Source organism: Candoia aspera, chromosome 3 (genome assembly GCF_035149785.1).
Source record: "Candoia aspera isolate rCanAsp1 chromosome 3, rCanAsp1.hap2, whole genome shotgun sequence".
NCBI lineage: Eukaryota > Metazoa > Chordata > Lepidosauria > Squamata > Boidae > Candoia > Candoia aspera.
Window position 1 is genome coordinate 141054878 of NC_086155.1, and position 14555 is coordinate 141069432.

The 14555-nt window shown below is 43.0% G+C and overlaps 1 protein-coding gene across 1 annotated transcript in view; it reads left to right on the forward strand.

The window, feature by feature from the left end:
- The window catches only part of HIVEP1 (HIVEP zinc finger 1), a 99845-nt gene that overhangs the window by 67184 nt on the left and 18106 nt on the right, over positions 1-14555 (forward strand). The window contains exon 5 of the mRNA XM_063298896.1: positions 13843-13970. Coding sequence (XP_063154966.1) covers positions 13843-13970 — 128 coding nt within the window. The remainder of the gene's footprint in view (positions 1-13842; positions 13971-14555) is intronic.

Below are 14555 nucleotides of genomic sequence, written 5' to 3' on the forward strand. Positions count from 1 at the left end.
TCAGCTTTCTAAAAGCTAGTTGTCCTGTATGTGTGGGCATGGTCATTTCTGGGAATTCTGGAAGTTAAAATCCACATATCTGGATGGACCCCAAGTTGGAGGAAACAAGGATAGCCATTCAAATAGAGAATTGTCCTTTTAAGTGGGACAGATGGGCATCTTACTGAATTAACATGTTTCTGAACTGCATTCTTTTCTAGCTCCAACGTTCTTGTGCAGCCTTTCTCAATCTTTTGACCCTGGAGGAACCCTTGAAATATTTTTCAGGCCTCGGGGAACCCCTGCGCGTTCAGGCTCAAATATAGGCCAGAAGTTACAAAATTATTATATTTGTTTCATGTGTAAGCCTGTATATATGCACTAACAGTGTTCCTAAACTAAAAATAAAGAATGAAACTTACCTCTTTAATGTGAAGTTGCCTGAATTCGAAATAATTTTTTAAATAAATCATGATCTCCCAGGGAACCCCTAGTGACCTCTCGTGGAACCTTAGGGTGCCACAGAACCCTGGTTGAGAAACCCTGCTGTAGTTGATACTGCTAAAATGGACACAATCATACCTTCTCTGTAACATGTCAGGATAAATACAGTGAATAAATATAGTGGCACAGAGTAGAACAAATGTGATTCTTGTCAAAAAATTGGAATTTAAAAATCTATATTTAATATGTGGTTAGCCTAGTTTGAAAACACATTTTCCCCTATGCATTCAATGCCTGTGTATGAGTATTTTGATTAACCATGATTTGCATAGAGGAGCCAAAACATTTTGGATAATTGCCCAGTACATTGATCTCAGTTATTGTATCTAGTTAATATGGGGCAAAGTAGTGAGTCAAGTAAAATTTTACTTCTGTCCATATTTAGGCCAGTGATTGTTTCACTGAACAGCAGCAGAATTTCCTATCGCTAGTATAACTAAATATTTGTGGATGAATTACACAATAAATAAAAATATGTATGATTAAATGCCTTCCCCATCTAACATATTCCAGATATGTTGGGAATACAACTCTCTGAATTCTCAGCCAGCATGGGCCATATTGACTAGGATTTCTGGGAGTTTTCCTGTTGTTAATCAAAGTAATACACTATTCACATACGCAGGAATGGGACATTAATTGGAAGTGCTGCATGGATGGGTTCGGTTTCCAACACATGATACCTAGTTGAAGTGGATATTACACCATCTGCAATATAGATAATCATTAGGAATAAGGATATAGCTAAATATGCTTTATTCATTATTTCTTTTTAGCATTTTTATCCTGCTCTTAAACAATCCTCCAAGGGTAGCTTAAATATACACTGAAAATATCATAGAGAAGGAAAATGGGTTGTGGAGGGAAGAGAGGGTAAAGTACAATTTGGTTTTCTCTCAGTATGATAATCTTATCCAGTATGTATGTATGTATGTATATTTGTATGTACACACACACACACACATACACACACACACACACACACATACTGCACTGAGGAAGAGGAGTAATACATACATAGGTTTTGCTGCAAGAAAAGCTGAATTGGCCTATCTGTATGAATGCTAATAGTTGATCAAAATATTTGGCATAATTTATTGTGCCACTACTAGTAATGTGGCAAATAGTTCTAGAAGTTGTATCTCTTGATTTCTAGAGAAGAAATCCTCCACTTACCCAATCTAGCATCACTAGGTATTGTTGTTGTTTATTCGTTTAGTCGCTTCCGACTCTTCGTGACTTCATGGACCAGCCCACGCCAGAGCTTCCTGTCAGTCGTCAACACCCCCAGCTCCCCCAGGGACGAGTCCGTCACCTCTAGAATATCATCCATCCATCTTGCCCTTGGTCGGCCCCTCTTCCTTTTGCCTTCCATTCTCCCTAGCATCAGCATCTTCTCCAGGGTGTCCTGTCTTCTCATTATGTGGCCAAAGTATTTCAGTTTTGCCTTTAATATCATTCCCTCCAGTGAGCAGTCTGGCTTTATTTCCTGGAGGATGGACTGGTTGGATCTTCTTGCAGTCCAAGACACTCTCAGAATTTTCCTCCAACACCACAGTTCAAAAGCATCGATCTTCCTTCGCTCAGCCTTCCTTATGGTCCAGCTCTCGCAGCCATATGTTACTACAGGGAACACCATTGCTTTAACTATGCGGGCCTTTGTTGTCAGTGTGATGTCTCTGCTCTTAACTATTTTATCGAGATTTGTCATTGCTCTTCTTCCAAGGATTAAGCGTCTTCTGATTTCCTGACTGCAGTCAGCATCTGCAGTAATCTTTGCACCTAGGAATACAAAGTCTTTCACTGCTTCTACATTTTCTCCCTCTATTTGCCAGTTATCAATCAAGCTGGTTGCCATAATCTTGGTTTTTTTGAGGTTTAGCTGCAAACCAGCTTTTGCACTTTCTTCTTTCACCTTCATCATAAGGCTCCTCAGTTCCTCTTCATTTTCAGCCATCAAAGTGGTATCATCTGCATATCTGAGATTGTTAATGTTTCTTCCAGAGATTTTAACTCCAGCCTTGGATTCCTCAAGGCCAGCTTGTCGCATGATGTGTTCTGCATACAAGTTGAATAGGTAGGGTGAGAGTATACAGCCCTGCCGTACTCCTTTCCCAATCTTAAACCAGTCTGTTGTTCCGTGGTCTGTTCTTACTGTTGCTACTTGGTCGTTATACAGATTCCTCAGGAGGCATACAAGATGACTTGGTATCCCCATACCACTAAGAACTTGCCACAATTTGTTATGGTCCACACAGTCAAAGGCTTTAGAATAGTCAATAAAACAGAAATAGATGTTTTTCTGAAACTCCCTGGCTTTTTCCATTATCCAGCGGATATTGGCAATTTGGTCTCTAGTTCCTCTGCCTTTTCTAAACCCAGCTTGTACATCTGGCAATTCTCGCTCCATGAACTGCTGAAGTCTACCTTGCAGGATCTTGAGCATTACCTTACTGGCATGTGAAATGAGTGCCACTGTTCGATAGTTTGAACATTCTTTAGTGTTTCCCTTTTTTGGTATGGGGATATAAGTTGATTTTTTCCAGTCTGATGGCCATTCTTGTGTTTTCCAAATTTGCTGGCATATAGCATGCATTACCTTGACAGCATCATCTTGCAAGATTTTGAACAGTTCAGCTGGGATGCCGTCGTCTCCTGTTGCCTTGTTATTAGCAATGCTTCTTAAGGCCCACTCAACCTCACTCTTCAGGATGTCTGGCTCTAGCTCACCGACCACACCGTCAAAGCTATCCCCGATATTGTTATCCTTCCTATACAGGTTTTCTGTATATTCCTGCCACCTTTTCTTGATCTCTTCTTCTTCTGTTAGGTCCTTGCCATCTTTGTTTTTGATCATACCCATTTTTGCCTGGAATTTACCTCCAATGTTTCTAATTTTCTGGAAGAGGTCTCTTGTCCTTCCTATTCTATTGTCTTCTTCCACTTCCGCGCATTGCTTGTTTAAAAATAATTCCTTATCTCTTCTGGCTAACCTCTGGAATTTTGCATTTAATTGGGCATATCTCCCCCTATCACTGTTGCCTTTTGCTTTCCTTCTTTCTTGGGCTACTTCTAGTGTCTCAGCAGACAGCCATTTTGCCTTCTTGGTTTTCTCTTTCTTTGGGATGTATTTTGTTGCCGCCTCCTGAACAATGCTGCCAACTTCTGTCCAGAGTTCTTCCGGGACCCTATCTACTAAGTCCAGTCCCTTAAATCTATTCTTCACCTCCACTGCATATTCCTTAGGAATATTAGTGAGCTCATATCTAGCTGATCTGTGGGTCTTCCCTAATCTCTTTAGTCTGATCCTAAATTGTGCAAGAAGAAGTTCGTGATCTGAACTACAGTCAGCTCCAGGCCTTGTTTTTACCGACTGTACAGATGTCCGCCACCTTTGGCTGCAAAGGATGTAATCAATCTGATTTCGATGTTGTCCATCTGGTGAAGTCCATGTATAAAGCCGTCTCTTAGGTTGTTGGAAGAGAGTGTTTGTTATGCAGAGTGAATTGTCTTGGCAAAATTCTATCAGCCTATGTCCTGCTTCGTTTTGTTCTCCCAGGCCATACTTACCTGTAATTCGAGGTGTCATTTGACTGCCCACCTTAGCATTCCAGTCTCCTGTGATGAAAATAACATCTCTTTTAGGCGTGTTGTCCAGTAGGTGCTGCAGATCCTCATAGAACTGCTCTACTTCAGCTTCTTCAGCATTTGTGGTTGGGGCGTATATTTGGATCACTGTGATGTTAGATGGCTTGCCCTGAATTCGAATTGAGATCATTCTGTCGTTTTTTGGGTTGTATCCAAGCACTGCTTTAGCCACTTTACTATTAATTATGAAGGCTACTCCATTTCTTCTGTGGTCCTCTTGTCCACAGTAGTAGATCTGGTGGTCATTTGATGTGAAGTGGCCCATTCCAGTCCATTTCAGTTCACTGATGCCCAGAATGTCTATCTTTAATCTTGACATCTCACCAATAACCACATCCAATTTGCCCTGGCTCATAGATCTTACATTCCAGGTTCCGATGGTGTGTTGATCCTTAGAATATCGGATTCGCCGTTCACCACCAGCACCGTCGGCTGCTAGCCGTCCTTTCGGCTTTGAGCTAGCTGCGTCATCACGTCTGGGGCTAGTTGAGCTCATCCTCTGTTCCTCCCCAGTAGCATTTTGACCATCTTCCGACCTGGGGGTCTCATCTTCCGATGGTATACCGACATATCTCTGGTTGTACTGATCCATTTAGTTTTCACGGCAAGAATACTGAGGTGGGTTGCCATTACCTTCCCCAGGGATCGCATTTAGTCTGACCTCTCTGTCATGACCTTCCCGTCTTGGGTGGCCCTTCACGGTTTAGCTCATGGCATCATTGAGGTGCTCAAGCTCCAGCACCACGACAAGGTAACGATCCTTTGCTGAAGATCACTAGGTATAGCCCATATAAATTTCATGTTTTTTTTCTGTCAGTCTTAAGTATCAGAAGCGTGAAAAATAATTTTCCAGTATAGTAAATTCCACACCCACGTTTTACATCTATTTTACAATGCGTAATTATGGGATATATCCCTGCCTTCAACTGTATACAGTATAGAGATTTATAATCTATGTGTACATAGGAAAGACTCAGCCCTTGAGGATGAATTGTAATAATATACAGTACTTCTCTGTGATAAATCTGACTTACAGCAACAGAGGCTTACAGAAAGAGTATAACGCATATATGTAAGATTCTTTTATTTTACAAGCCATGCTTGTAATGGCATAATTCTGTGCCTAATTGCATAAATGATCAGTGTAAAGTTCTGACACAGTTGACTCAATAAAATTCTGACTTGTGCATCCAGATGAAATGCAGATTTCAGATGTATTGATGATGTGTACAGATGTTAAGCAAAAAGCCACAACTAAAAAAGTTCTCACACAGCTACCTGATAAAAGACGCATAGGCACGTCACATAGGCTCCTCCACACTCCCCCCCCCCTTTCCCTTAACAGTCCAGCATTCCACTCCTGTCTGGCTGGTACGACCTTGGATTTCTTCTCACTCTCAACAACTTTTCCCCCCCTATCTGGAGCTTGAGATTTGTTGCTTCAATGGCAGAGAACACAATCAACAGATCGAACAACTCTTTGATTGTGGGTTCTGACATACTGCATCTCCTGAAAAAGAAAGGTATCTAATACAATTAATACAAAGAAATTATCAAGTAAAACAAGGTTTAGACGTGCTAGGATACTTTGCATGAAACTTGTTTACGAGATCTGGAGCCCTCACATGACAGCTATCCACCCACTCATGGTCCCGAAAATGTTTCCACTGGATTAGATATTGAAGTTTGCCCCGATGTTTCCTGGAATCTAAAATTTCTTTCACTTCGAAATGCTGTTCTCCATTGTTAATGAGGGGAGATGGTGCTGGGGTTTCAGGATGCCCCTGAGTAGCTTCATGCAGATGTTTCAGAAGGCTGCAATGAGAGACAGGATGGATCCTTTTCAGATTTTTTGGGAGTTTTAGCCTCACAGTTACTGGGTTGATGATTTGTTCAATTTCAAAGGGTCCCACAAACTTCAGGCCTAGTTTTTTAGACTGCTGCAATGATCCTAAATTTTTTGTAGACAAATATACTTTCTCTCCCACCTTAAATTTCCATTCTGAAGACCTTTAGTTGTCAGTGTATTTTTAGACTGCTGCAATGATCTTAATTTTTTTGTAGACAAATATACTTTCTCTCCCACCTTAAATTTCCATTCTGGAGACCTTTTGTTGTCAGCGTATTTTCTGTAACTTTCCTTGACCTTTTCAAGGGTTGTTTGAATTACTGGCCATTGGGCACATATCTGTTTCATCCACTCACTAGCAGCATGGGATACAGATAGTTGCTGTGGTAGTTCGGGGATGGGTACAAAGTCTTGGCCATATACTACTTGGAAAGGAGACAGTCCTGTACTTTGGTGAATAGAATTATTGTAAGCAACCTCAGCAAAGGGCAATAAATCCACCCAGTTATCTTGTTGGTAACTTATGTAACATCTTAAGAATTGCTCTAAAGTAGAGTTTAATCATTCACAAGCTCCGGCCAATTCCCGATGATGCGAAGATGATAAGGCTTGGGTAGACCCCACCTCTCTTATAAATGATCTCCAAAATTGGGAAGTATACTGGGCCCCACGATCACTCACAATCCTATTGGGTATGCCATGTAGGTGGTACATGTGCTGAATAAAGAGCTTTGCTAGCTTTTTGCAGTTGGCATACCTGCACAGGGGATAAAATGTGCATGCTTAGAGAACAGATCAGTTACTACCCAAATCACAGTTTTCTTTCTGCTTTCTGGCAACTCCCCTATAAAGTCCATTGCAATCTCTTTCCAGGGTGTGGTGGGATTAGCTACTGGCTGCAGCAACCCTTGTGGCTTCCCTCCTTTCTTTTTAGAGACTGCACAATCTGGGCAGCTGGCCACATAGTCCTTTACATCTTGTCTCATGTTAGGCCACCAAAATTGTTTGTGAATTAAATGCGAAGTCTTTACCAACCCAAAATGCCCAGCTGACTTGGCATCATGGCTGCGTAACAATATGTCCCTTCGAAAGGTTGCAGGTACATAAATCTTACTTTCCAACCACCAGAGTTCCTCTCTTTCTGTAAGGGAATCTTTATTAGTGCGCAGCCAGGGATCGTTCTGAAGTTCCTTAATTAGGTTCTGTTTTACGTCACCAGACACATTCGGTTTCGTTGTTGTCTCCTTCGCCTGCCTCCTTGTAACTACCAAGCCCAGTTGTTGCTTAGGAAATACAGTGTCTACTACCTCTTCCTTTTGGCTAGTATGTTGGGGAAGGCATGACAGTGCATCTGCCAAAAAGTTTTTCCCCCCAGGGAGATACTTCAAAGTGAAATTGAATCTGCCGAAAAACTGTGCCCACCGTATTTGCTTGGCAGTTAGTCGCTGCCTTGTTTTTAAAGCTTCCAAATTCTTATGATCAGTCCACACTTCAAAAGGTTGTGCAGCCCCCTCCAATAGGTGTCTCCAAGTTAACAGAGCCCAGCGCACAGCAAATGCTTCCTTTTCCCAAACATGCCACCTGCGTTCTATTTTACTAAACTTCTTTGACAAATAGGCACATGGCTGCAACTCCCCCTTTACAGTTTCCTGCAACAACACTGTTCCAATTGTGACATCTGATGCATCAGCCTGTGTCATGAGCACTGATGGTGAGCAGGAGGGGGCCCCTATCCAGGGGGGAAGATGCATGCATTGTAGAGAGAATTTGAGCTGTCATTCAAAGAGACACAGAACAGACCCGCCTTGACTTTTGGGGTTTATCTGTATGGGTTGTCTCACGCTTCTTCAGTTTGTTAGGAGTTTCTGTCTACTGTAGCAATAATAAAACACTAGAGACCTATTCCTCACCTCGGCGTGGTTCCTGCGTGTCAGAACAGCCTGAATGACAAAGGGTTTAGTGGGATCGGGATGACACAGGATTCGTTCAGCAGTGAACAACTGCTTTAAATTGTCAAATGCTGCCTGGCATTCGGGAGTCCACTTTAGCAACGCCCCAGGGCTTTTAGTCTTTTTTGCTTCTCCGATCCCTTTCGTCTTTAATAACTCAGTGGTAATGCAATCAGATTGACTACATCCTTTGCAGCCAAAGATGGCGGACATCTATACAGTCAGTAAAAACAAGACCTGGAGCTGACTGTAGTTCAGATCACGAACTTCTTATTGCACAATTTAGGATCAGACTAAAGAGATTAGGGAAGACCCACAGATCAACTAGATATGAGCTCACTAATATCCCTAAGGAATATGCAGGGGAGATGAAGAATAGATTTAAGGGACTGGACTTAGTAGATAGGGTCCCGGAAGAACTATGGACAGAAGTTCGCAACATTGTTCAGGAGGCGGCAAGAAAATACATCCCAAAGAAAGAGAAAACCAAGAAGGCAAAATGGCTGTCTGCTGAGACACTAGAAGTAGCCCAAGAAAGAAGGAAAGCAAAAGGCAACAGTGATAGGGGGAGATATGCCCAATTAAATGCAAAATTCCAGAGGTTAGCCAGAAGAGATAAGGAATTATTTTTAAACAAGCAATGCATGGAAGTGGAAGAAGACAATAGAATAGGAAGGACAAGAGACCTCTTCCAGAAAATTAGAACCATCGGAGGTAAATTCCAAGCCAAAATGGGTATGATCAAAAACAAAGATGGCAAGGACCTAACAGAAGAAGAAGAGATCAAGAAAAGGTGGCAAGAATATACGGAAGACCTGTATAGGAAGGATAACAATATCGGGGATAGCTTTGACGGTGTGGTCAGGGAGCTAGAGCCAGACATCCTGAAGGGTGAGGTTGAATGGGCCTTAAGAAGCATTGCTAATAGCAAGGCAGCAGGAGACGATGGCATCCCAGCTGAACTGTTCAAAATCTTGTGAGATGACGCTGTCAAGGTAATGCATGCTATATGCCAGCAAATTTGGAAAACACAAGAATGGCCATCAGACTGGAAAAAATCAACTTATATCCCCATACCAAAAGGAAACACGAAAGAACGTTCAAACTATCGAACAGTGGCACTCATTTCACATGCCAGTAAGGTAATGCTCAAGATCCTGTAAGGTAGACTTCAGCAATTCATGGAGAGAGAATTGCCAGATTCAGTCCAAGCTGGGTTTAGAAAAGGCAGAGGAACTCGGGACCAAATTGCCAATATCCTCTGGATAATGGAAAAAGCCAGGGAGTTTCAGAAAAACATCTATTTCTGTTTTATTGACTATTGTAAAGCCTTTGACTGTGTGGACCATAACAAATTGTGGCAAGTTCTTAGTGGTATGGGGATACCAAGTCATCTTGTATGCCTCCTGAAGAATCTGTATAACGACCAAGTAGCAACGGTAAGAACAGACCACGGAACAACGGACTGGTTTAAGATTGGGAAAGGAGTACAGCAGGGCTGTATACTGTCACCCTACCTATTCAACTTGTACACAGAAGACATCATGCGACATGCTGGGCTTGAGGAATCCAAGGCTGGAGTTAAAATCGCTGGAGGAAACATTAACAATCTCAGATATGCAGATGATACCACTTTGATGGCTGAAAGCGAAGAGCTGAGGAGCCTTATGATGAAGGTGAAAGAAGAAAGTGCAAAAGCTGGCTTGCAGCTAAACTTCAAAAAAACCAAGATTATGGCAACCAGCCTGATGGATAACTGGCAAATAGAGGGAGAAAATGTAGAAGCAGTGAAAGACTTTGTATTTCTAGGTGCAAAGATTACTGCAGATGCTGAGTGCAGTCAGGAAATCAGAAGACGCTTAATCCTTGGGAGAAGAGCAATGACAAATCTCGATAAAATAGTTAAGAGCAGAGACATTACACTGACAACAAAGGTCCGCATAGTTAAAGCAATGGTGTTCCCCGTAGTAACGTATGGCTGCGAGAGCTGGACCGTAAGGAAGGCTGAGAGAAGGAAGATCGATGCTTTTGAACTGTGGTGTTGGAGGAAAATTCTGAGAGTGCCTTGGACTGCAAGAAGATCAAACCAGTCCATCCTCCAGGAAATAAAGCCAGACTGCTCACTTGAGGGAATGATATTAAAGGCAAAACTGAAATACTTTGACCACATAATGAGAAGACAGGACACCCTGGAGAAGATGCTGATGCTAGGGAGAGTGGAGGGCAAAAGGAAGAGGGGCCGACCAAGGGCAAGATGGATGGATGATATTCTAGAGGTGACGGACCCGTCCCTGGGGGAGTTGGGGGTGTTGACGACCGACAGGAAGCTCTGGCGTGGGCTGGTTCATGAAGTCACGAAGAGTCGGAAGCGACTAAACAAATAACAATGCAATTTGCGCAAATTGCGGGATGAACTGGCGGTAAAAATTTGTGAACCCTAGGAAACTTTGTGATTGTCCCCTAGGTTTAGGGGCTGCCCATTCTAACACATCTGTGACTTTAGTGGGATCCTTCTCAATGCCCTTTTCAGACACCCTATACCTCAAATAATCCAGTTGGTTCTTATGGAATTCACACTTAGACAGTTTAGCATACAACTTAGCATCCCTCAATTTTTCCAGCACTTTGCGCACCAGTGGGATGTCCTCTTGTTCACTTTCTGTATAGATTAAATTGACATCGAGATACACCAAAAAACCTTCGTACAAATGTTCATATAACACCTCATTTATCAACTGCATGAGTACTCCAGGACCCCCCTTCAACCCAAACGGGAGAACCAGGTACTCATAGCTCCCCAAAGGGCAATTAAAAGCTGTCTTCCCCTTTGACAAATGAGACAATAAGTCCTTCATTAGGGGCAAAGGATACTGGTTTGAACTGCAAATGCCATTCAGGCCTCTGTAATCAGTGCATAATCTCAAAGACCCATCTTTCTTTGTTTGGAAAAGCACCAGCACAGCCAAGGGAGAATTGGCTGGGTGAATAAATCCCCTTGCCAGATTCTTGTCTATGAACTTTCGTAGCACTTTCTGCTCTTTCAAAGACATAGCATACATTTTGGGTTTGGGGAGCTTCAGTCCTGGTTCAATTTCTATTGCACAGTCTGTCTTTCGATGGGAGGGGGGGGGTGGTAGTTGATGACATTCAGCCTCTCCAAACATCTTTAAATCCTGGTAGGGTTCGGGAATTAATTCATCAATTGTTGCAACCCTCTCCACCTCTGTTGACACTGCAGCCAATTACCCGACAGTCTCCCTTGCTTCTTCCTCCAATTCTTCCGTGTACAGTCCATCTTTGGGTGATTGAATGTTTCCAGCCACCCAATCTACTTGGGGTTGTGAGCCTTCACCCAAGGCACTCCCAATATTATTGAATAATTAGCTATGGCTGCAATTATGGGTGCCCACTCTCATTTCCACTTCCTCAGTACAGAACATTGCAGGGCCCCCAGTAGCCTCAGAGCCATCCAGTTGGTTAAACACTATAGGCTCCTTCAATTTCTGGACTTTCAATCCCAGCCCATTTACTATTGCAGGGTGAATCAAACATTTAGCACACCCTGAGTCCACCAGTGTATTTAAATCCACGCTCTTATTTATTTTTTAGAGTCCTTAACTGCACCCCCACTACCACCATGCCATTATCTCCACTCACCACCACTCTGTCGTACCCCTTCTGTCCAGCCTGCTTGCTGGCACCCATGAAGGCAGGCCTTACTTGTTTCCCGCCGGCGACTGGGTTTCATCTGAGGAATCCACCTCAGAGGCCTCTGAACTGATGAGCAGCTGCAGCGCTTTGCTGGCCACTGCTGCTTTTCCCTTAGCGACAGGAGTCTTCGTTGGCTTGGGCTTTGACTTTGGCGATGGGGTGGGGGGTTGGCTGGAACAATCCACAGCTCGATGGCCTCTTTGCCTACATTTAAAACATAATCCTTCAATCAATGTTCCTTTTCTTCATCCCAAGTTCTTCTCAATGACGCCCTTGGGGCTGTGCTCCCCCACAGGGCTGGTTTCTTGATAGGCGCTTGAATCTGTCGTTGCTTCTTTAAGCGAATTTGCTGAGCCTCCACCATCCCAGCCAGACAAATCCATTCATTTAAGGTCTCTGGTTCGCCTCTGGCCAGGCATCGGTCTAAGATGTCAGGCTGTAATCCATTCTGGAAAAATTCCACCTTAAGTGACTCTGGCCAGTCAATTAGATTCCCTGCTAGGCTTCTAAATTCCATAGCATACTCCGTCACTGACCGATTCCCTTGCCTCAGGAACTGTAGACTGGCTTTAGCTTTTATCCGGGCGAAAGGGTCTTCAAACGGTCTCTTAGAGCCGTCGTAAAGTCATCAAAATTCCTCAGCTCTGGGGCCCTGGTGTCATTCAAATCTACCAACCATTTGGAGGCTTCTGCTTCCAGATGCGTGGACATGTATCTAACTTTTGCTCCCTCAGAACGAAAAGTGTCCCCAAATTCCTCCATAAACTCACATGCACCAGGAAGCACACCAACTCATTCGGGTCCCCTCCAAACTTCACCTTCAGGTCATGGAATGCTTTCAGGCTCCTGGAATGTCGCCTTGGTCTTCACCCTGGCTGGATCCAAACGCACCTCCTTGCCTGCCGACCTGTCGGTGGAGCTGGCCCTGCCGCTTCCTCTCCCTCCTCTTGGGAAGGCCCTGACTCTCCCAATTCATCCCCCGACCCAGCTGCTGATGGACCGCTCTCTTGGGTTGGTGTTGATCGAGTTAGATGACTTACTAGGCTGTCCACCGACTCTTTCAAGCTGGCTATTGTTGCCGCGGACTGCATTTCATGCTCCAGTCTTGTTAGCCTCCGGTCGGTCATTAGGTCTCAGCTCCTTACTTCCTGTTGAGTAGACCTCCATCTCACTGGCATTTGCTCCATTCCATCTCCCAACCTAAATGTCCAGCCAGGCTTGGATTTACGCAGGAGCTCCTTTCCCTCATGCTCCTCAGAATCTGGGGAGGGAGGTCAGCCAGCTGGGAGCTTTCGAGCCTTCGGCTTGGCCCCCTTCTCCTTGACTTTCCCTCGAGCTCTTGTAGCTATCGAGGTCCCGGCCACTGCTTCCTCCTCTGCCATCGGCCTCTCTGACTCGGCCCGCTCAGTTTCTTCCATTTCAGCCAAATGGAACAGGGGAATGTTGGCTTTCCTCAGAGATGAATTCTTCGGGTAAAGCTGTAGGATTTTTAGTTGTGGCTTTATGTAAAGTTCTGACAGTTGACTCAATAAAATTCTAACTCATGCATCCAGATGAAATGCAGATTTCAGATTTATTGATGATGTGTACAGATGTTAAGCAAAAAGCCACGACTAAAAAAGTTCTCACACAGCTACCTGATAAGAGACACATAGGCATGTCACATAGGCTCCTCCACACTCCCCCCCCTTTTCCCTTAACAGTCCAGCATTCCACTCCTGTCTGGCTGGTACGACCTTGGATTTCTTCTCACTCTCAACAACTCCCCCCCCCCCAATCCGGAGCTTGAGATTTGTTACTTCAATGGCAGAGAACACAATCAACAGATCCTAACAACTCTTTGATTGTGGGTTCTGACAGTCAGTCGCATTGTAATCAGTGGTGTTTCTACCTAGATAAATCTACTTAGGTGGCAATCCTATAAATTGAATTAAACGTTATTTCTAGTCTTAGAGAAATTATGTGTTGCTTATGAAAGCAGTGATAGCTGATATTGATGGATCTATCTGTCATGCCAACAAGGCATTTTAAAATCAATTTGTACAAATCTATATGCATTTTGAATTGGTTAATATTAGCTGCACAAATGGAACTAAGTTGTGCCCTACTGATAAAATAATTTTGCCTGAAGTGGTAGATTTTATTTGTATATTAACAAATATTACTAATCTGCTAGTGAAATTTCATTTACATTTCTTTCAGCAAGCATTGGTTAAACAAAAGGCAGCAAGGAAATTCACCAATAAAGAAAACTCTGAACTAAGTACTGATCAAGATATTGAGAACACAGCCAAAAGTGAGCCACGAAGAGTTAAAATATTTGATGGAGGGTGAGTGCTTTTGTTCTAAAAGCGCTGTAACTTTTTATTGATTATTTTGAACTGAAATCTGATTATTCCACCCTCTGGTTTTGTGAAATAGAATTGTATGCATTGTGGGGAATATGATTAGGCTGAGAGGTTATTGCTAGGTTTTAATTTAATGGTTTTGGTAATTTGGTAGGTCTAGCATCCTGTTTTTCTAAATTATTTGCTATCTTTTTGTCTCAGTTGGCACTTACAGTCTTAACTCTGTTTCCCCTTTTTTCTGTTCTTGCATTTTCTTGCTTAATTCTTCAAACAAAGTTCAGTATAAATACAGACCTTCCCAAATTTAAATAACTGTTTCATTCCAGAAAGCTTGCATAATGCAATTTTTGTCGGGAAAAGTCGGGAATTCACCCATGCGATATACTACATTGCACTGTACACATAACATCTGTTGTTACGCACCGTAGATGTCACATGTAGAAATATTTGCATACGGTTGAAATTACATAAATCACTTCTATGTAACCCATAAAATGGGTTGATAACCCCATGGTTAACCCTAAACCACATTCCATGAATCCACAGTCCTATTGTTTTAAATTAGTA